The 21422-nt window shown below is 30.1% G+C and overlaps 1 protein-coding gene and 1 long non-coding RNA gene across 2 annotated transcripts; both read right to left on the bottom strand.

The window, feature by feature from the left end:
- Positions 1–4914: 4914 nt before the first annotated feature.
- Positions 4915–6538, bottom strand: LOC122197069 (uncharacterized). The gene is made up of 2 exons (XR_006189858.2): positions 6049–6538; positions 4915–5537 (listed from the first exon to the last, which is right to left on the bottom strand). It is a non-coding gene; the product is annotated as an uncharacterized LOC122197069 (long non-coding RNA).
- Positions 6539–7952: 1414 nt separating this feature from the next.
- LOC111883985 (7-ethoxycoumarin O-deethylase) lies at positions 7953–12565 on the bottom strand. Its single transcript, XM_023880314.3, has 2 exons — positions 11663–12565; positions 7953–8928 (listed from the first exon to the last, which is right to left on the bottom strand). Exons 1-2 carry the CDS (start codon positions 12536–12538, stop codon positions 8320–8322), a joined length of 1485 nt encoding a protein of 494 aa, XP_023736082.1. The 5' UTR covers positions 12539–12565; the 3' UTR covers positions 7953–8319.
- Positions 12566–21422: the final 8857 nt, after the last annotated feature.

Raw genomic sequence — 21422 nt, 5'->3', positions numbered from 1 at the left:
ATAGGCCCAAGGAAACGGTCTAACTTATGTTGTATGCTAGGGAGTGGTGACTCGGTGGCGGTCCAGCCTAGTGCTGCAAGCCTGGTTTGTGCATTGTATTATGTTGATGTGTATGGTACCTTAGGGGAACACACTAAGCTTTTGCTTACAGATTGATTTTATGGTTTCAAGTACATCAGAGGTCAGGGGCAAGACGAAGACATGATTGTTCACATCATCCAAGATTTTGTTGACTTATTAATTTGGGATACACTGATTCATAATTTTGGTTTTGGAAACTATGTTTTGGTGTAATTTGTTGATTTTGGAATGGTTTTAAAAAAGAAAAATGTTGTGTTGATTTTTGGGATGTTACACAATGAATTCACAATGACGTGGTGTTGCGATTTTGAGGGTTTCGGGAATGTAGAGGTGGGACCAAATATTTCCTAGGGTTTTAAGTAAAACTCATCATTATAAATTCGTTCTTACTACCCTTTATTTATAGTGAATAATAATAATAATAAAAAGCCAAAATGATAATTATATAGTCACCTAATAATTATGCATGTACATGTAATTATTGGATTACTTAAGTTGTCTTATTTTATCCTCCATAACAATTCAAAACTTATAGATTTCATTTAATAAACTAAATACTTTTAATTAATTATCAAATCAAGTCCATATAACTTTCCCATGTTATTTATTGCTGATTTTTTCCTTAGGTATAACCCAAAATGACCCTATTATTAATAAAAATATTACCAATTGTTGTAACTATGTTATAACACATGCACTATTCTCCGTATAACTATGTTGTAACTATATATATATATATATATATATATATATATATATATATATATATATATATACACACACACACACACACACACACACTAACCGTTTACCCGCGCAAAGCGGCGGGCGACAAATAGTTTGTTTCGACAATTAATTTCTTTTCGATGGAGAATGATTATTTTCAATTCAATCATTAGTTTTTTTTGGAAACATGTCATATAAAAAATAAAGAAAATTCATGAAATGACCAAATTATAGGGTGTTGAGTATTTATTTGGATGAAAAAAGATCTGGTCAAAACCTTGAAAAAAAAAAGATTTACAGGAGTTTGTTTAAATTTTAATATTATTTTATTAGTGATTAGTTGTACAATTAGCTTAATGATTTGGACGTTTTAAAAAAATATTATTATTTTATTCAATCTATTTTTAGAAGTAGTGGGATTTCTTTTATAAGATAGTATATATATATATATATATATATATATATATATATATATATATATATATATATATATATATATATATATATATATATATATATATATATATATATATATATATATACCCGAGAAGAATGACTAATTTGATAAAAATGGTAAGAAATGCATTTTTACATATTTATTGGAGAACCGACAAAATTAATCTTTAAATATTGTAAAAACAACATGTTTCGTAAAAAATCAAAACTCAATTCAATTGAAAATGAATCATTTTCGCCATGATTAAACAATGTTGTCGAAGAGTAAATCAAAACTCAACTGAATTGAAAAATGGATCATGTTATGTTCGTATCATTTAATGATTAAATTCATTGGTCAGCCGAAAAATATGTAAATTATGCACTTTTTAATCTTCTTATCAAATTGATCGTCTTTATTTGATTAAGGTTATATATATATATATATATATATATATATATATATATATATATATATATATATATATATATATATATATATATATATATATATATATATATATATATATATATATATATATATATATATATATATATATATATAGAGAGAGAGAGAGAGAGAGAGACTTAGGTTATTTTGTTTTTACTAAGTATTGTGTGCCAGAATGTACAGATCTGGACCAACGGATGAAATTAATCAATGGAGATGATTTGAAAGTGTATGATATTACAATGGGGTAACATGTACCATATAATCACAAAATTTTTAGCAAAATGGTATTTTGGACAAATAACTACATTTATGAAAGGAAATTTTTGGATTTTTAGGGATGATTAATTTTCCTAATTTAAAAAAAAAAAATCTTAATTTTTTAATTAATTCAATTTAAATTTTTACCGATTTTATTCTATCAGAATATTTTTTGTTAGATTGATATTTTTCAGAATTTTATTCTAATAGAATATTATTGAAGAAAAACAAAATTCTTGAATCAGATGTTGAAAAATAACAAACATGCTAATATATTCTTATACATCCGAACTTAAATACAAATTCATATATATTCTTACAAACTAAAAGACTTATACATTTTAATATAGTTATAAATATTCTAATAGAATATCAACAAAAATGAATAACATTCTTAAAAAATAACAGCATTCTGCTGGAATACTCTCGTTCTCCATGTTTTCTTCATTTTCCACATCAATGGCAGCCCCTTCAAAACCTAAAACCCAAAAAAAAAAAAAAAAAAAAAAAAAAACATAATCAACTTTAAAATAGTATAACTTTCAGTATATTCTAACAGAATAAAACTATAATTCTAACAGAATGTGTTAGACATTAAAGACTTTTAATTTATTCTTACAGAATGTACTCGAGTCACTTGATCAAGTATTCCCCGAGTCATCTGATCCAAATTATCGACTTAATCTAATTACAATGACTACATTGTAGCTAAATAGAGGACAATACTTTGGAAAAAGGTCAACTTATTACAATTTAGAAGGTGGTAAATATGACAGTTCAAAGATCACAAATGTTTCTGAACAAAGAGTGCTAAAAATACAGCTGTAACATCACATGTTCGAAGGACTATAACTCAACCAATATTAATCAAATTTAAATGACTTCTGAACCTAACTTGGAGCTAACACAAAGGAGAACATGCAAAAACAAATTTCATATCATTCCGAGCTAGTATGAAAGAGATATGATAACTCAAATATTACAAAAAGAAAAATTGGCTGAAATATTTGATTCAAGCATTTTATCAAACATTTGGCGGGCAAATCAGATGCACAATCTTTATACTTCATTTGATGAAACATACAACATATGTAATTAGTAAATACATGAATGTGACTAAATTTACAATAAAAAAAGATAATACAGTGCATACCTAAAAGCCGATTCGTGCACAAATCTTTATACTCGATTAACAAGGCTGGACTGTTTTTCCTCTTTTTAATCGTGATCTTCTCATCAAGGATGAAGTTAAATCAAAGGATAATGAGATGCATGCTTCTGATTCTATCACCAGTTCATTACGGAAGCTGTTCATTGATGAACCAGAAGAATCTTCTTCGTGTTCATCATCAGAAGCCGACGAATTGGAAGCTCTACCTTCTGGAACTTCCTATGTGTGGAGGCCTAAGACGGAAAGTGGATCATCACCTGTTATGCAGGTGGAGTAGTTCTATTGGGTCTCTATGTGTGTGTGGGTACTGTATGAGATGAAGAGGGAGCGTACAACCCTAATCTGGTGGGGGTGAGGTTTTAAAACTGATATCTTTATTTAAAAGGGGATATTATTTAATTGTATCAATTTACCATAATTAATTATAGTATAGATTACTATTATACCCTTATATTTATTATTAATGATTTATTTTTTTCCTAAATTCCTATTGGTGCATTCATGCACACAATAGTTGCTGAAAACATTTGAACCTAGCTATATATATATATATATATATATATATATATATATATATATATATAGTTAGTTAGTTAGTTAGTTAGTTAGTTAGGTTATATTGTTTCTAGTAACTATTGTGTGTCAGAATATACAGATCTGGACCACTGGATTGAATAGAATGAAAGGTCATGATCTGAGGGTCTATGATATTAAAATAGGATAACATGTACCATACAATCACACTAATTTCAGCATAAAGACATTTTAGTCAATTAACCTATATTAAAAAAGGAAATTTTTGGATTTTTAGGGATAATTAATTATTTTATTTTAAAAAATCTGAATATTTTAAATTAATTCAAATTTAAAAATCCGATTTTATTCTGTCAGAATGATAGAATGCCAACCATAAACTAGTAAATATATTTTTCGACTTTATTATGTCAGAATGATAGAATGCCAACCATGAACTAATAAATATATTTTCGATTTTATTCTGTCAGAATGACATAATGCCAATCATAAACTACTAAATACATTCTGAAAAAATACACAAAATCGATTCTTAAACTAATAATATACCAAATAATTACATTGTATGATTGTGATTCATTGAATAATAACAACATTTTGAAAAAATAACAAGTGTAATTCCTAAAAAAATAACAACAATCTTAATTACATTGGATGAGTGTGATCATTCTTTAATGCATTCTTCAAGCCTTTACCATGAGGTCTTCAAGCCATTTCTGTCACAAATTTATTGCAAAATATTTTGTAGTGATACACTTGTAACAACTGCACATTAAACATATAAAAAGGGGTGTAAACGAGCCGAGCCGAGCCCGAGCCTGACAAAGCTCGAGCTCGGCTCGTTTAATTTGAGGAAGCTCGAGCTCGATTCGAGCCTTAAAATGAAGCTCGAGCTCGGCTCATTAACAATTTAGTGGGCTCGCGAGCCTAATCGAGCCTAAACGATCCTCTATGTGTGTGTGTGTGTGTATATATATATATATATGTGTGTGTGTGTATATATATATATAGAGAGAGAGAGAGAGGCTCGTTTAAGCTCGTTTAGGCTCGCGAGCCCATTAATTGAAGCTCGGCTCGAGCTCATTTAATAAACGAGCCTCATATTTAGGCTCGAGCTCGGCTCGGGCTCGTTTAATTCGATCTCGAGTCGAGCTTTTAACGAGTCGATCCTGAGTAGCTCACGATTAGCTCAGCTCACTTACACCCCTACATATAAACAATTAACTACAATTCTATCAGAATGCAACAATAAATATTCTTACAAAATAAACTATTCTTGCATAATGGTTTGAATATTCTATCAGAATCGCTATTTTACACCTGTTTATTGTTTTTTACATTCTAAATCCAAACTTAATAACATTCATACTAACATGAAAACAAGCCTTGAACAAGCTATATTTACAAATTTCAAAAACATATTACAGCGCGTGTTTATTAAAAGACTATTCACAAATATCATATAAATCAATCATATGCTACTCCATTCACAACATTCTATGTAGAAAAAGAATCAATGAATAATAACAAAGACTTACATGTGCATCAGTAAAATATATGTCAACATCTTCCCATTGCCCGATGCAATCGTGGGTTTACTTCAAGTTTTCTCTGCTCCTCTCACAAAAATGTATAAAAGTCTGCATATTTCTCCAATTCAGGCTTTTACTGAGTCAACTTTCTTTTTGTTTCATATTTACTCATGCCTCAAAGCTCGCGATAATGCTGCTTTGTAAAGGCCTCATATTCACATGCTTTGAATAATGTTCCAAGAATGCAACCCCTTATAGAGTGTACTCATTGTCACTCTCATTCGTTGAGGACTTTTCATAAACACTTTAAAGGCAGAATTCTGAAGACCAAATTCTGAAGGTATACCTACAATATACAAGATCAACAACATAAATAAGTTGACAAACATTTTATTATAAAAGATTTGGAATCGGGTTAACTTTATTTGGGAAATTACATCAAGCCTAACATGTTCAAGTTAATTATTGAGTACAAGCTAAAGATGCAAGAAAAATTGAACCTGAGAATGAATAGAAACTTGAAAAGCAAGAAAAATGTTTAGGCACCTGAGAAAAGTCCATTAAGTTCCTATGACTAATATAACCCCAAACCCTAGAAAAGTCCAGGAAGTTCCTATGGCTTCAGTTAACGATAAGAATGATTGAACAACGATAAGATTTGAAATCTAGTTTGATGTAGCAGCGATTCCACCACAAACACCTCGGAATCTTAATGGATATATCTCGGAATTTATTATAGTTTTGTTCCTCAAAAGGGTTTTTTGTAGATTTTGAAAAGATTGAATGATTGGTACGAGTTATGGAGTTAAAGATTAGTTAGTTTGACTAAAAAAGTCAATAACAAGTATGGTTTTTACCTTATTAGTTTGTGAAGCACATAATCCACAATCAGAACCCTTTAAGCATCTCATACAGCTCCAAGTAGTAGAAGGTCTGGCGGAAGTGAAAGCCGGGCAGGTGATGTTACCGAAGTGGGAGGACTCCACCGTGCTAACAGGCGGCGAATGTGATGTCGTCTCATGAAACACGACGGAAAGAAGCCCTAACGAGAGCACACAAGCGAGCCCCTTCCTCTTCAAGATTCGTGTTGAAGTTATCTCTAATCAAACATCCATCGGTGTTCAAGTTGAAACGAAAATCTGGAAGATGAAGGCTGGCTGAAACGAAAATCTGGAAGATTCATGTTGAAGCTATCTCTAATCAAACATTCTCGTTGGTTGCTAAAGAAGGCTGCAAAAAAGAAAGAGATGTGCTAGGGTTGGAACGGAACAATATGCACGCCTATAAACGAGAACACAAATGACTAGGTCAAATATATTACTTTATTTCCTTAATTGCAAGATTTAAATTAAATGATTTCGTTAATTAAAAGTACAAAATGTACAAAATACCCTTTAAAGATTTATTTAATGATATATTATTTTTTGAATTCTCATTGGTGCATTTAGACACACAATACTTGCTAAAAACATTTGAACCTAGCTCTCTCTCTCTCTCTCTCTCTCTCTCTATATATATATATATATATATATATATATATATATATATATATATATATATATATATAGAGAGAGAGAGAGAGAGAGAGAAAGAGAAAAGAAAGAAAGAAAGAATGGAAAAGGAAAGGGAGAGGGAGAGTTGGTTAGTATGATACAGGTAGTATTCAAAATTTTAAATCATTATCATACCATAATTAATCAATTGATAAAGTTTTATTGATCAAACATATTGGTTCTGCTTTTTGTTATTTGTTTGGTAACACATTGGTTTGTTTCGTATAATATAAATTTGACATCAATACAATATAATACTTAAAGCCCTATCTATATTTTTAAGAGAAATTAAATACCCTCCTATTTTTTGTTCTTACATATCCTCCTACCAAATGAAATTGTGATATGTGTAACATTTAATGTTCATTTAATGAAATTTAATAATATTTTAGGATACTAATATGGCACATGTCATCATTTAAATGGGTAGGAGGATTGATAATATCAAAAGGTAGGACGGTATTTAATTTCTCTATTTTTAATACTTGGTTTTCGTATAAATCCACCGATATAAACCGATTCTACGCGCGCACACACACACACATACATACATATATATATATATATATATATATATATATATATATATATATATATATATATATATATATATATATATATATATATATATATATAGGGTTAGGTTATTTTGTTTTCACTATCTATTGTGTGCCCGCATGACTGATTCTGGACCAATCATTTTTATTATTTTAAGAAAGTAATTAATGCATATTACATGTTGAAGATATAATATGTATTAATTACATCTTCAGCATTTAATATGCATTAATTACTTTCTTAAAATAACTAAAATGATTGGTCCAGAATCAATCATACGGGCACACAATAGATAGTAAAAACATTTGAACCTAACTCTCTCTCTCTCTCTCTCTCTCTCTATATATATATATATATATATATATATATATATATATATATATATATATATATATATATATATATATATATATAGAGAGAGAGAGAGAGAGAGAGTTAGGTTCAAATGTTTTTACTATCTATTGTGTGCCCGTATGATTGATTCTGGACATATATATATATATATATATATATATATATATATATATATATATATATATACACACACACTCTCCCTGGTTTACACTTTTTATATTTTTCTTTTCTCTTACACTTTTGCATCTAATGTCTTTGTACTTTATCACACTAAGAAAGCTAAAGCTTCCCATATATATTTCCATAATTATAAACCAAATATTATTACATTTTCGAAATTTGGTGTTACAATGTGACACTCTCATTTACATTATACGTTGTTGCCTACCAACTTATCATACGTTGTTGCCTACCAACTTATCAGACACAAATCTAATCTTTTGTCTAGCTTGAAACTTGCTTCTTATGTTACAAACATATATTTTCCATATGTATCAAAAGCATAATTAGTCGATCCATTGATTCTTGGTCAAGAAGGAAATACAACCCTATTTTATTAAAGTTGGTTTACCAAATTTGTATAACTTTTTCATTTCTCTTTTGAATGACATACCGCCCCAAGGTTAAAACCTGTGAAATTCAAACTTGTTTCAACTCTGCATGTCATTTTAATAACGGTATCGGAGTTGCACAAAGAGGATAAGCCTTTTGTATGGTGATTCCAAACCTTTCAGTCATGTCTAACTCCCCAGATTTACCATTGTCAAGAACCCAATCAAAGTTATTAAGTAATGATCCTAACATCATAGGTATCATATGTGTTGCAAGTGGTAAACCAGGGCATATTCTTCGTCCAGCACCGAAAGGAATCAGCTCAAAATCTTGACCTCTAACATCAATATCTGAAGTCATGAATCTTTCTGGTTTGAACTCCAAAGCATCCTCCCAGATGCTTTGATCTCTCCCTATGGCCCATGCGTTAACAAGAACTTGTGTGCCTTTTGGGATTGTGTAGCCATTGATTTTTAGCTCATTATCAACTTTCCGAGGAACCAAGAAAGGGATTGGTGGGTGTATCCTTAAAGTTTCTTTCATAATGGATGATAAGTATGGTAGCCTTGAGAGATCATTCTCTTCTACTAATTTTCCTTTACCAATGCATTGTTCAAGCTCCAATTTTGCTTTTTCCATGGTGTGTGGGTTGCGTAGGACTTCTGTCATGGCCCACTCTAACGTACTTGAAGTTGTATCGGTACCGGCGACAAACAAATCCTGAGTTTTTTAGACGGGATAAGTGCATTTTATCATTCAAATAAGAGTAAGAAAAATAATAATTAAATAGGTAACTCATATAATTTGCTTTCAATCATCCGACTAATATGCATGTTTATGACGTATAAAATTAGGGATACTTTTCATTTTAGTTGACAGCTAACACATTAGTCACTATATTAACTGATTATACACAACTAATTTTAGAATTTGTCAAGTTGCGAATTGCGAATTATGAAATTCCTCCCCACTCCCCACCACAAAAAGAACACTAAAACTTAAAAGTTGAAAAATTACTATCCTAAAACTATAAAAACAAATTTGTAATTTATAAGAATCAATTTACAATTTTGAATTAGAAACTTGTTTGATTTTTGTTTTCTAAGGTTCCTTTTTGTATTGCAGCGTAATTTTGAATTTTCTTTAGAGTAATTTAAAGGAAATTACAGGTTGATTGGTGAAAATTTAATTAATATGTTAATTAACTATTTATTTATATATATCTATACTATATTAATGAAACTTTTTTTTTACAGCATCCATTTAGAACCCTATAACCCTTCAAAATTTCACAGTTATATATTTAATTTATTCATTTAAATATGTTATTAAATGTAAAATATTATCATCATAATTATAAACTTTTTGAATTATTAATATAATATATTTAATTTTTTAATTTAATTATGATGTGAAAATCGAAATATTTAAATATTTAAACAATAGTCAAAGATTATTTTTAAGATATCTAAAAAAAGTTTAAATATTTAAATATAAATGTGAATCAACATTTATTTGAAACTCGTTATCTTTATAAATAATATTGTTAATATTTCAAATAATTATTCTTGCTCAAAATTAAAAAGAAAATCAAATAAGTAATTTTAAAACTAATTGTTATTTTTAATTTTAATTTTATTAACCTACAAGTCGTGACTAGAGACTATTGAGATGAATACTGTAAGAATTGTTTTTAATTTTAATTTTATTTACATACAAGTCGCTAGTAGAGATTTTTTTTAAAATACCTAAAAGTAACACAAAACCAATATTTATATTTAATTTTATTAATATACTAGTCGCAAATAGAAATTATTGGATATTGTGATAATCAACATATCGTAACAAATATTATTTTATAATTAATACAAATAATATAATTATTTTCATCACTATATATTTGTCAACAATTTTATTACATAATTTAATTAATATGTCCAACACACGAATACTCGGTGACTAGTTAATTTATAAATTAGTCATTTTTATCAGAATCTTCAAAGGTAACTAGTTATATATATAATCTGATTAAATCATAAAACCATAACTTAAACAATATATGTATATGGTATATCAACAAATATTATAAATAAATAAAATATACTATCACTTTCATATTTGTTTTATTCAAAAAAATCAAATGCAAATATTGATTTATAATTGCCATCTAAAATAAATATCTAGAAAGAATGATGAAAACATAACTATCATAATTACAGATATAACCATCAAAACAATTTTTAAAAGAAACATATTAGAAATATTAAGTATTTATTTATTTATTTATTTAATAAGTGTATAAATCATATTTCATCGTTAATTATTAGGGGTGAGCAAACCCAAACTAAGAAACCGAAAAACCGACAAAAACCGACGAAACCGAAACCGAATCAAAACCGACGGTGTGGGTTTTAAATTTGTAAAAACCGACTTTTCGGGTTTGGTTTCGGTTTTGCCCCCAGAAACCGACCCAACAACCCGAGAAACCGACCTCTCTTTAAAACCGAGAAACCGACCCAGCAAACCCGCAAACCCGATGTTTTTTACTGATTGTTATATATATATATATATATATATATATATATATATATATATATATATATATATATATATATATATATATATATATATATATATATATATATATATACACACACACACTAGCCGTTTACCCGCGTAAAGCGGCGGGCGACAAATAATTTGTTTCGACAATTAATTTCTTTTCGATGGAGAATGATTATTTTCAATTCAATCATTAGTTTGTTTTAGGAAATATGTCATATTAAAAATAAAGAAAATTCATAAAATGACCAAATTATAGTGTGTTGAGTATTTATTTGGATGAAAAAAGATTTGGTTAAAACCTTGGAAGAGAAGATTTATAGGAGTTTGTTTAAATTTTAATATTATTTTATAAGTGATTAGTTGTATAATTACCTTAATGATTTAGACGTTTTAAAAAAATGTTATTATTTTATTCAATTTATTTTTAGAAATAGTGACATTTTTTTTATAAGATAGTAAATATATATATATATATATATATATATATATATATATATATATATATATTAAAAAAATAAAAATAAATAAAAGAAGCTTAGGTGTTTTTCTAATTATTTAACTAATTGTTACATTTCTGGAAAATGGGTTCAAACCCAAAACCCAGGGGTTTAAACCCAGAAACCGTAAGTGTATGGGTTGAACCCAAGAAACCGAGAAACCGCCCAAACCGATATCAGAAACCGAGAAACCGAACCGACCAGAAACCGACCCTATTGGGTTCTGAAAACCAGAAACCGATCATTTACGAGTTGGGTTGGGTTGGGGTCCAAAACTGACCCATGCACAGCCCTATTAATTATGACTATTTAAGAATTAACTTTTTTTTTTACAATGTTTGTTGGATTGAATTGGACTCCATGCTTAAATAGAATATAAATAAATTACTTACCAGAAACATGCTCCGGATGACTTCCCGGTTGAATTCTTCTGGATTATCTTCACTGATTTTTAAACACAAGTCCAATACATCTGCTTCATGTGATCTTTTCATCAGCAACCTCTCTTTGATCAACTCCTCAAAAATCTCAATAACCTTCCCAACATGACGCATCAATCTCCTTCGGATCCCTTGTGGGTCTATCATCTTTAACACTGGGAAATAGTCCACAAGATTTGGCTTCCCGACCTCCATCATGATATTTCCGACCACTTCCTTAAATTCTCTACCCGAATCTTCATAAGGGTCTGTTAAATCCTTGGAGAAAATGGTGTTTGAGAGGAGATTCAACGAGGTTCTGAAAGCAGCACGACCGATATCCACAGACTCATTGGCCTCGCTGGCTTTCCGGCAGTACGCTACCAGCTCCTGCACCTTCTGAGCCCGCAAGTGCTGGTTGGCATCCAAGCAGCTGCCGGAGAAGATGTTGGAGGTGAGGATCCTGCGGAGGGTCCGCCACTGGGGGCCGATGGGGATCCAGACGACGGAATTTTGAGAGTGGTTGTGGGCGTGGAGGCCGTCGGGGACATAGCGGGTGGAGAAAGCAAGATCTTGTTTCTGGAGGACTTCTTTTGCTGCAGCTGCGGAGGAGATGACTAGTGTGGTGATGCGACCAAGTTTTAGCAACATTATTGGCCCATGGATTATGGCTAGCTTCGCTAGAGACTGGTGCGGCTGCTGGCCAAGCAAGTGGAGGTTTCCGATGATCGGCAGCGGGGTTGGGCCTGGAGGTAGGTTCTTCTGTTTGCCAACCCCAAAAAGTGAGAAAGTGGCTCGGATTAGTGCGTAGGATAAGAGCAAACCAAGAAGAATAGCTACAAATTCCATTGTGGTGGCTCTATGGTGTGTATGTCTTTGTCCTTTATATATGCAAAATAAAATTGAAACAAATTAAATTCAAGATATATTTCAAGTTGTAAATTGAGGATATAGCGATGGCAGTTAGCACCTTTTTTTGTCTTTTAACTCTTTTATAATGATATTTTCTTGTTTTTAAATCTTTTTTAATTTTATCTTGAGAAGAAAAATTAAATGATAGCCAGTTACATGTATCAACAAAATAAATCCAATATTTGTCGTTATTTTCTAGTAATTTCCTTTATTATATTTTACTAAGAATAACAAAATGAAAATGCATTTATAGATTTGAACTAATAATTGTCAAGAAAAAAGATAAGCGGATTGTATTTACAAAAACCATGCAAAAGATATAACATCAGATTGGTTGTTTAAAGTGTATATTAGTTAACATGTAGATTTCTAATAAGCATTTTTTATTGTTTCAAAATGTGTTTTTTATAGTTTTGATTGCATAAAAATAACTATTTTATGATAAAATAGTTCCTACTTGGTATCATAAATAAGTATCTGAATAAACCGTTTTATTTTAATTTATTTCAAAATAGTTATTAGAAGTGAAAAACCAAATTGTTTAAAATGAGCTTACGTTTCGATTCTGCAACATACAAAATTCAAAGAAAGGATTAATCAGTAAAACCTATACCTCCGTGCTTTAACGTTTCAATAATGATTATTAACTGCCCGATGGCAAAATCAATGGTCCCAACATGTACATTGTGATCAAGAAAAGGACGAGTGTGGTTGTTGCTGCTGCTGCTGCTGTATTCCACCAAGGAACCGGCACATCATTAGAGTAGACCAAAGGAAAGAGGTGGTGTTGTTGTTCTTATTGTTGTTGGTGCTGTTATTACTACTATTACCTTTTACACCGATTGCATCCAAGTCTGCATTTAGTATTGGAAGTAAAGTTTTTGATCAATATCGTAGGTCCTTCAATATTACGGAAGCAGTTATTTGTATCAGGTCTAGTGTAAAGTAATAACTCGTATAAATCTCACCGAAATTTACTATAATAAAGATTATTATTATTATTATTATTATTATTATTATTATTGTTATAACTATTATCATTATTATTATTATTATCATAATAATTGATTTGACTAAGTTTACAAATTGCAATGTGGGGTACGAATAGTAGTGTCCTTGAATAATATTTTCGTTTAGAAATCTAGTAGTCCTTTTTCTATTTTCATAAAATTGTGTTTTTCAGTTATTCAATATATAAATAGGAGTTGATCCGTACACGATAATTATTTTCCGTACACAACAATAATTGTTTTAAAATGTTGTATTGTATAACTATATAATGCATAAAATCTTGTGTATAGCAAAAAAATATTATGTACAAAACACTTCTCTATACTAATGGGTGCAATTACATGGCAACTACTATGAAATATTTTCATCTAATTTTGCTTTTCAACACCAAGGAATAGTTATTGTAAGTTGGCAACACTACTAGAAAACAAGGGTACCACCGACAAGTTTTTAGAGAATAGAAAAAATCTATCGAAAACAACTACGTAGTGTCGATGAGTTTAATTTGAGTGACTTCATCGATTTCCTATATATACTAAGGTTGGCAGATATTTAGTATGAAAAACTAACAAACATGTTACCAACCGAACCAAAAATGTTGGTAACCAATATATGTTTGGTTGGTAGTACCATACTAATTGATTAATCATGATACGGTAGTGGTACAAAGTTTTTAATACCACGTCAGTATCATATCAACTACTTCTCTCTCTCTCTCTCTCTCTCTCTATATATATATATATATATATATATATATATATATATATATATATATATATATATATATATATATATATAATTTTAGTATGTTTGGTGTTTAATACTTTTTGAGCTAGAATCCCTTACTTGAACGAAACTAGATCTTATGGAATCATATTGAATATTTGACGATACATTCCATACCTTGCGAGAAAACCGATCCTTGTTTACCAACCACACACTGTCTAACCAAATCAAATTCTCTCTCGATACGTTCCTCAAATGATCCAATTCAGGCGGATTCTTCCCCTAACTAACGAAGAGATCTTGGCGGAATTGTCACATATGAAATTGAGCACAATTTTGCAAAGAAATAGACGACTTGTTCGGAATTGCCACATATGAAATTGAGCACAATTTTTCAAAGAAATAGCCGACTTGTTTTTTCGTGAAGAGATGGGAAACATGCTTAATATCATTTGATTTAATAGTTGACTCAACCCCTTGTTGTTTGAAAAAACCCTCCACTTCAATTGGTACTTTTTCACGAAAAGCAGACATGAGATAACAAATCCAGTGTTTCACTAAGATTTCGAATAGTCGTCCCGAATTCAAGTTGATTTTATTTTGCCTCTTCCTCATAGAAAAACGATCAAACAATTTCCAATCATGGTCCTGCGGATCGGATCATCCCTATAATATACAAAGAAAAACTCCAGATATTTGAGATCTTTCTCTTTGAATAAGATCTCAATTCCAGCGACGGTTTCATTAGATATCTTACAACTAGAATCCCTCTTTTTTCCGATCTTGATATTAATATTTATTGTATTAGTAAAGTTAAAGTTTAAACTCATGTTGGTGTGTACCATTTTCATTCAATGCTTTAACTTTTAAACTCATCGCATAAATTAATAGAATCATTTTGACCGAATTATCAATCCAACCATTACAAAACCCTCATTCGCAAAAGCCCCATTCACAGTTCACATGACCCTTATATATGTTGGTTGATACCATTAGCAATATGTACCAATCAAACTTATTGGTAATCACACAAGTTGGTACTGACTATAGTTGGTACGATAGTAGTATGGAAATTTGTGTACCAACTATAATTGGTATGGTACATGATTTAGGGAAAATATAATTAATATGGATTCCACCCCTGATATATACAATTGATTCTAAACTTTGATCGGAGAAAATGGGCCAATGTAATGGTGTTCAACACTTTAAATCCAATAGATTTTGATGGAACCAATTTAATCCAATTATCCATTAGATATTAAATTTCTCAACCGATCCAATCCATTTCATTATATACAACCGATCGAACTAAACCATTCCAACTAGGTATTGGATTGAATTGTTTTATCCGTTGGATATATTTGATTGGTTATCCATTATCTAACCAATTCTAATCCATTTTTTATCCACTAACAATCAAATATAATAAACTAAAACGGTATACGATTACCCTAAATAAAACTAGCAAATAATAATTCAAGTCATCAACTTCAACAATCGAGGTTTAAACATGAAAAATCATTTAGTTAATTAGTTATATTTTAAATTTCTCTAATATAAAATAGATAATATAGTGGATGGTAATTTGATATTTATTTGATTAATATTGGATATGCAACTGGATGAACATTATATCCAATTCAGTCTAATCCAATTGGATTTGAAATTTTGAAACCACTCCAATCCAATTATATTTTGATATCCAATTCATGAGTTCCGTTTGCAGTTGGATCAATTTGTTTGAATTGGATTGGCTCAGTACTATACACCCCTAGGTCAATATGTGTTTCTATCTGTATAGATAGATGTTTCCGTGCATCTATATTTATTTCCCTATGTATATAATCATCTTCTCGTCTCTCCATTTCCATGACTATTAGATGTCCAATAAAATTCATTAATTAGGAAAAGGGAAAATGACTTATATGGATAACTATGTTTCAAAATCGTTCAAAAAATACCATTGAAGTTTGGTGTGTCCAAAAAACACCATCCAAGTAAAGCATTTGTACAAAAAACACCAACGAAGTACATTCTTTGTTCAAATTTGACCTTGTGTAACCGGCAATTACCGGTAAAAATAGGTAAAGGAAAAAAAATAATAGGAAATGACTCAAATGGGAAACTATGTTTCAAAATCATTTAAAAACCACCATCCAAGTTTGGTATGTTTAAAAAACACCATCCAAATAAACTTTTTGTACACAAAACACCAACAAACTATATGTTTTGTTCAAATATTACCCACTGGTAACTGGCTCTTACAGGTCAAATGATGACTTGGTTTAACTATTATAACATGGTATAATAAGTATTGACAAAACAATAAATGATATATTCCTCCTTTAAAAGTCGATTTAGGGTTTCTTCATGAACGAATGACTTCATCTTCTCCTATGATTGCTCTTCTTCTTCTAAAGTGATGATCTCAAACTCAAGTCCAAAACCCTAATTCTTGACTTAAGGCAAAAAGGGCTCCAATGGGCCTCCCTCCCCCCTAAGGCCCAAATCCATAAAAAGCCCAAAAAGGCATCCAAGCCCAACTACAAGGCATCTAAGGCCTAATAGGCTGCTCGTTGTTAGAAGAGTTTATAGTCTTGACCGGTCCTTCATTTATTATCCGGTCTATAGATAGGCACGTCTCTTGTCCCTTCCTTGTTATTTTATTGTTTCGTATCATTTCTTTTGCATGTTTCCTAGGATATGGTTCTGATACTTGTGTACGATGTATTCAAATTTATATTCGTTTGTAACAAGTCGTTGTGTCTGTAATGCCCATTTGGTGATGGATAATGTAGGTTTTGGGGACCGAGTGTTCGGTTTGTGTTGGAGCCCAAGGACATATTAGTAAGTATCAGTTCGAGCCTTTATGAGGTTTAGGTTTATGTTAGAAATTTTGTAAGGCAAGTGGGAGTTGATAGAAGTGTAGAGCTTCTCGTTTGCTTCCTATGGATATAAAGAATGACGAAATCGGACTTAGAATGAAGAAGTTATGGTCTTCAGAAGATTGGCGGTTCTTGATCCTAGCCGAGTACAATAGGCGTACGCTAGAAGTATGTCGAGCGTACTGGCTTGAAATCCAGATCATAGAGGCTTCAACATATATTGGGCATATGCATGGACTTGTTTAACTTAGGCCTCGGGCCCACCTGATTGTAGCAGGTCATTTTTGGGGCTTAAGGCCATGTTGGGGGTTCTTGGGCCATATTAGGCCTTAGAGGCCTTGTAGTTGGGCTTGGATGCCTTTTTGGGCCTTTTACGGATTTGGGCATTAGTCAGAGGGAGGCTTATTGAGGCATGGGTAAAGGAGCCCTTTTTGCCTTAAGTCAAGAATTAGGGTTTTGGACTTGAGTTTGAGATCATCACTTTAGAAGAAGAAGAGCAATAATAGGAGAATATGAAGTCATTCGTTCATTAAGAAACCCTAAATCGATTTTTAAAGGAGGAATATATCATTTATTGTTTTGTCAATAATTATTACGCCATGTCATAATAGTTAAGTCAAGTCATCATTTAACCTGTAAGGGCTAATTACTGATGGGTAATATTTGAACAAAACATATAGTTTATTGGTGTTTTTTGTACAAAAAGTTTACTTAGATGGTGTTTTTTGAACATACCAAACTTGGATGGTGTTTTTTGAACGATTTTGAAGCATAGTTACCCCTTTGAGTCATTTCCTCTTGTTTTTTTTTCTTTTACTTATTTTTTACCGGTAATTACCGGTTACACAAGGTCAAATTTGAACAAAGAATATACTTTGTTGGTGTTTTTTATACAAATACTTTACTTGGATGGTGTCTTTTGGACACACCAAACTTGAATGGTATTTTTTGAACAATTTTGAAACATAGTTACCCATACAAATTATTTTCCCTTAGGAAAAATGGTTCAATGTGTGCTCGTATGTGTATACAGACATGTTTGGGTGCGTCTATATATACATCTGTATGGATTCCACTATGTATATGTTGGATTTTTTATTTTAGACTCATTTATATTGTGAAATGTTATTGGAGCATAATTTAATTCAAACTATGCCTTCTTTAATTTATAATTCTTTCCGGTACACTAGATTATGAATTCTAAGAAAATGCACATAATTCCAAATCCCTACTAGAGTATGTTTTGCTATTTTATGCTTTATCCCTTCTAACAGATGTTATATATTTTTATTTTTATTAACAGTTCATACCTTATAACCACATGGTCATTTACTCTATTTATGCTTTTCTAGTATTATGTTTAACGAGGTAATCAGTAGCGATGTAAATCGTATCAATTGTAAGCTAAATCAAAACATAGTTTTTTTAACGATGATGTGACTTGAACCCTTAACCTTAAGGAGATAAGGCAACACCAAATACCGCTAGGCTACAAGCCTTTTGGTAAATCATAACTCATTTACTTCCAACTTTAGTTGAATGCTTTTTGTACTCGTGCACCAATTAAATGATAAATAATAATTAGTAACCAAAGTTATACCATTATTCACATACACCTCCGGTATTCATAAGCTATTCATTTTGTCTAGAACGACATTTGAAACCTTAGTCTTGGTTGATGGGCATATTTCTACCAACACCCGCTACCGTTGAGCTATTAAAAACAAACAAACAAACAAAGAGAAGTTATACCTTCAATTAATCGGTTGTTAAATTAGTTCGTCGGTAATCCAATGCTTACATGTTTGAACTTACAAATTTGAAAAAAGGAGCGCCTCACCTTTACTTAATTTTTAATAAAACGTGTAAAAAAGATTGGTGATAAAATGCTTACAAAAAGAATAAAGTTAATTTGTAAGTAAAAAAAGGGAAATTTCCAATATATATATATATATATATATATATATATATATATATATATATATATATATATATATATATATATATATATATATATATATATATATATATATATATATATATATATAGGGGAGGGTTCAATTGAGAAAAAAAAGGTTGAGAATGGGAGAATCATTCTCAGCCAATCATTTATTTTTGCCGCAAAAGCCTCTAATGTACCGGCAAAAATGAGAAACGAATGCACATGTGTTTTCCAACATAACATATTTTCTTAAACTATGCTAATCATTACCTTAATATATATACAAAAACATAGTTTTTTTCGTTTTTTTTTAATTTTTATAAACTATTTTTATCAAAAAATGATTTTAAATATACCAAAATTCATGATTTTTTATTCTTTACAAATAGACATCCATATTGATATAGTTTTAAGATAAAATAATTTTTTTTTTATATTTTCGGCTATCGTTATTCATAAATGAATAACAATGCATCAGGTTTTATTGCAGTACATTCGTTATTCACTTATGAATAAAAAGTATGATTTTTTTTTTTACAATTTAAGTATCATTCATATATGAATATAACATATAATAAACATAGTATATTCATATTTTCATATTAGACGATGAATTCACTTGTGAATATTAACATAGTATATTCACTTATGAGCATTAAATGATATTTCATATGTGAATATTACATGTATTACATGGTATATATCACATGTGAATATTACAGAGTATATTCACTTGTGAATATTAGATGATATATTCACTTATGAATATTACACAGTATATTCATATATGAATATTACAAGGTATATTCACTTATGAATATTGAAGGTATTTTGACAAATATATATAATTTTTATATGTTAATTCACATTTGAATAACATACAGACTTGCATATTTGTTTTGTGTTTTTAATAATCATATACTGATTCAGGTGAGAAAACATATTCATATGTGAATATAACGTGGTAATTTAGTTTATGCATTTCATCAAACAGTTGGAGTGCAAACAAGTTAACTATTTTAAAAATGTTAACAACATCAAGTTATCAATTCCAAATCATCATATACTTCCAATTTCGACTTCATATGCGACATCCAATCTCTGATCGATTTCTCAATTTGATTTTGATTTTCCGAAAATCCGATTGGGAACCTGTGATTACCGATTCTAAGTCCCTCAATGTCGACTGTGACTGCGAGTCTAGAACCCCAATTCCAATTTCATGAACAGCGAATAAATTTCGGTTTAGTTGAAGAAATCTGGATGATTATTGAAGGTTGGAGGAAAAATTTTGATGATGAACGAACAGTTATCGAATTTTCTATAGTTACGTATTTGAGATTGAAGGTTATTACGATATTTACAAGTTTGCCACCGTGTCTTTTATGCTTAGATTAAATGAGTGGTTGAGAATGATTCTCTCATTCTCAACCTTTTTTATTTTCTCAATTGAACCCACCTCTCTCTCTCTCTCTCTCTCTCTCTCTCTATATATATATATATATATATATATATATATATATATATATATATATATATATATATATATATATATATAGAGAGAGAGAGAGAGAGAGAGAGAGAAAGAGAGAGAGAGAGAGAGAGAGAGAAAGAAAGTTAAATTCATATGTGGATGGACATCTATTGTATGGTTGTAGAAACTAATAGGATTTTAATAAAAATTAACTATTATTTAATATAATAAAGATATGTTAGTAATATTACATATGGGTTAAATGACATTCCAAATTAGATACCTATAATCTTGGATAAATAATTGAATCACAATTTATATCTTCACACGTTCTCTATCATCTCCAAAACCTTATGTCGTCATTATGTTCATCAAATCATTACGATTACAAAATAAAATCTCAATATGTACTCATCGTTCAATGACTTCCATCAACGCAAAATCAACAACCATCGATCGATCAACATTCCGAGAATCGGTTCTTTCGATATCAAACAAGATTTGGGTCAACTCTCCATTGAAGAAACATAGGTAATTTTTTATTCCAACTCTTGTAACAAACAGTGAGAGATAGTAGCCATGATCGATATTCTAACTCTTGTAACAAACAATGAGAGATAGTAGCCATGATCGATATTCTAACTCAGTTATTTGCATGCATTTCATAATGTGTGTGTACCATGTCAACATTATGAGTTCATGAAATACTTAAATAAACACAATTTGGTATATGTATTGTTATAGGTTCTTAAATATTTGAAACAAATAATCATATCGATT

The sequence above is a fragment of the Lactuca sativa genome, chromosome 3 (assembly GCF_002870075.4).
Source record: "Lactuca sativa cultivar Salinas chromosome 3, Lsat_Salinas_v11, whole genome shotgun sequence".
Classification (NCBI taxonomy): domain Eukaryota; kingdom Viridiplantae; phylum Streptophyta; class Magnoliopsida; order Asterales; family Asteraceae; genus Lactuca; species Lactuca sativa.
This window is presented reverse-complemented; position numbering and strand designations above follow the sequence as displayed.

Excerpts from the sequence above, each read along its gene's own strand:
- LOC111883985 (XM_023880314.3), bottom strand. The coding sequence starts at position 12,538 with ATGGAATTTGTAGCTATTCTTCTTGGTTTGCTCTTATCCTACGCACTA. Across the intron at positions 8,929-11,662 it reads TCATCCGGAGCATGTTTCTG|GATTTGTTTGTCGCCGGTAC; the intron begins GTAAGTAATTTA and ends TAAAAAACTCAG.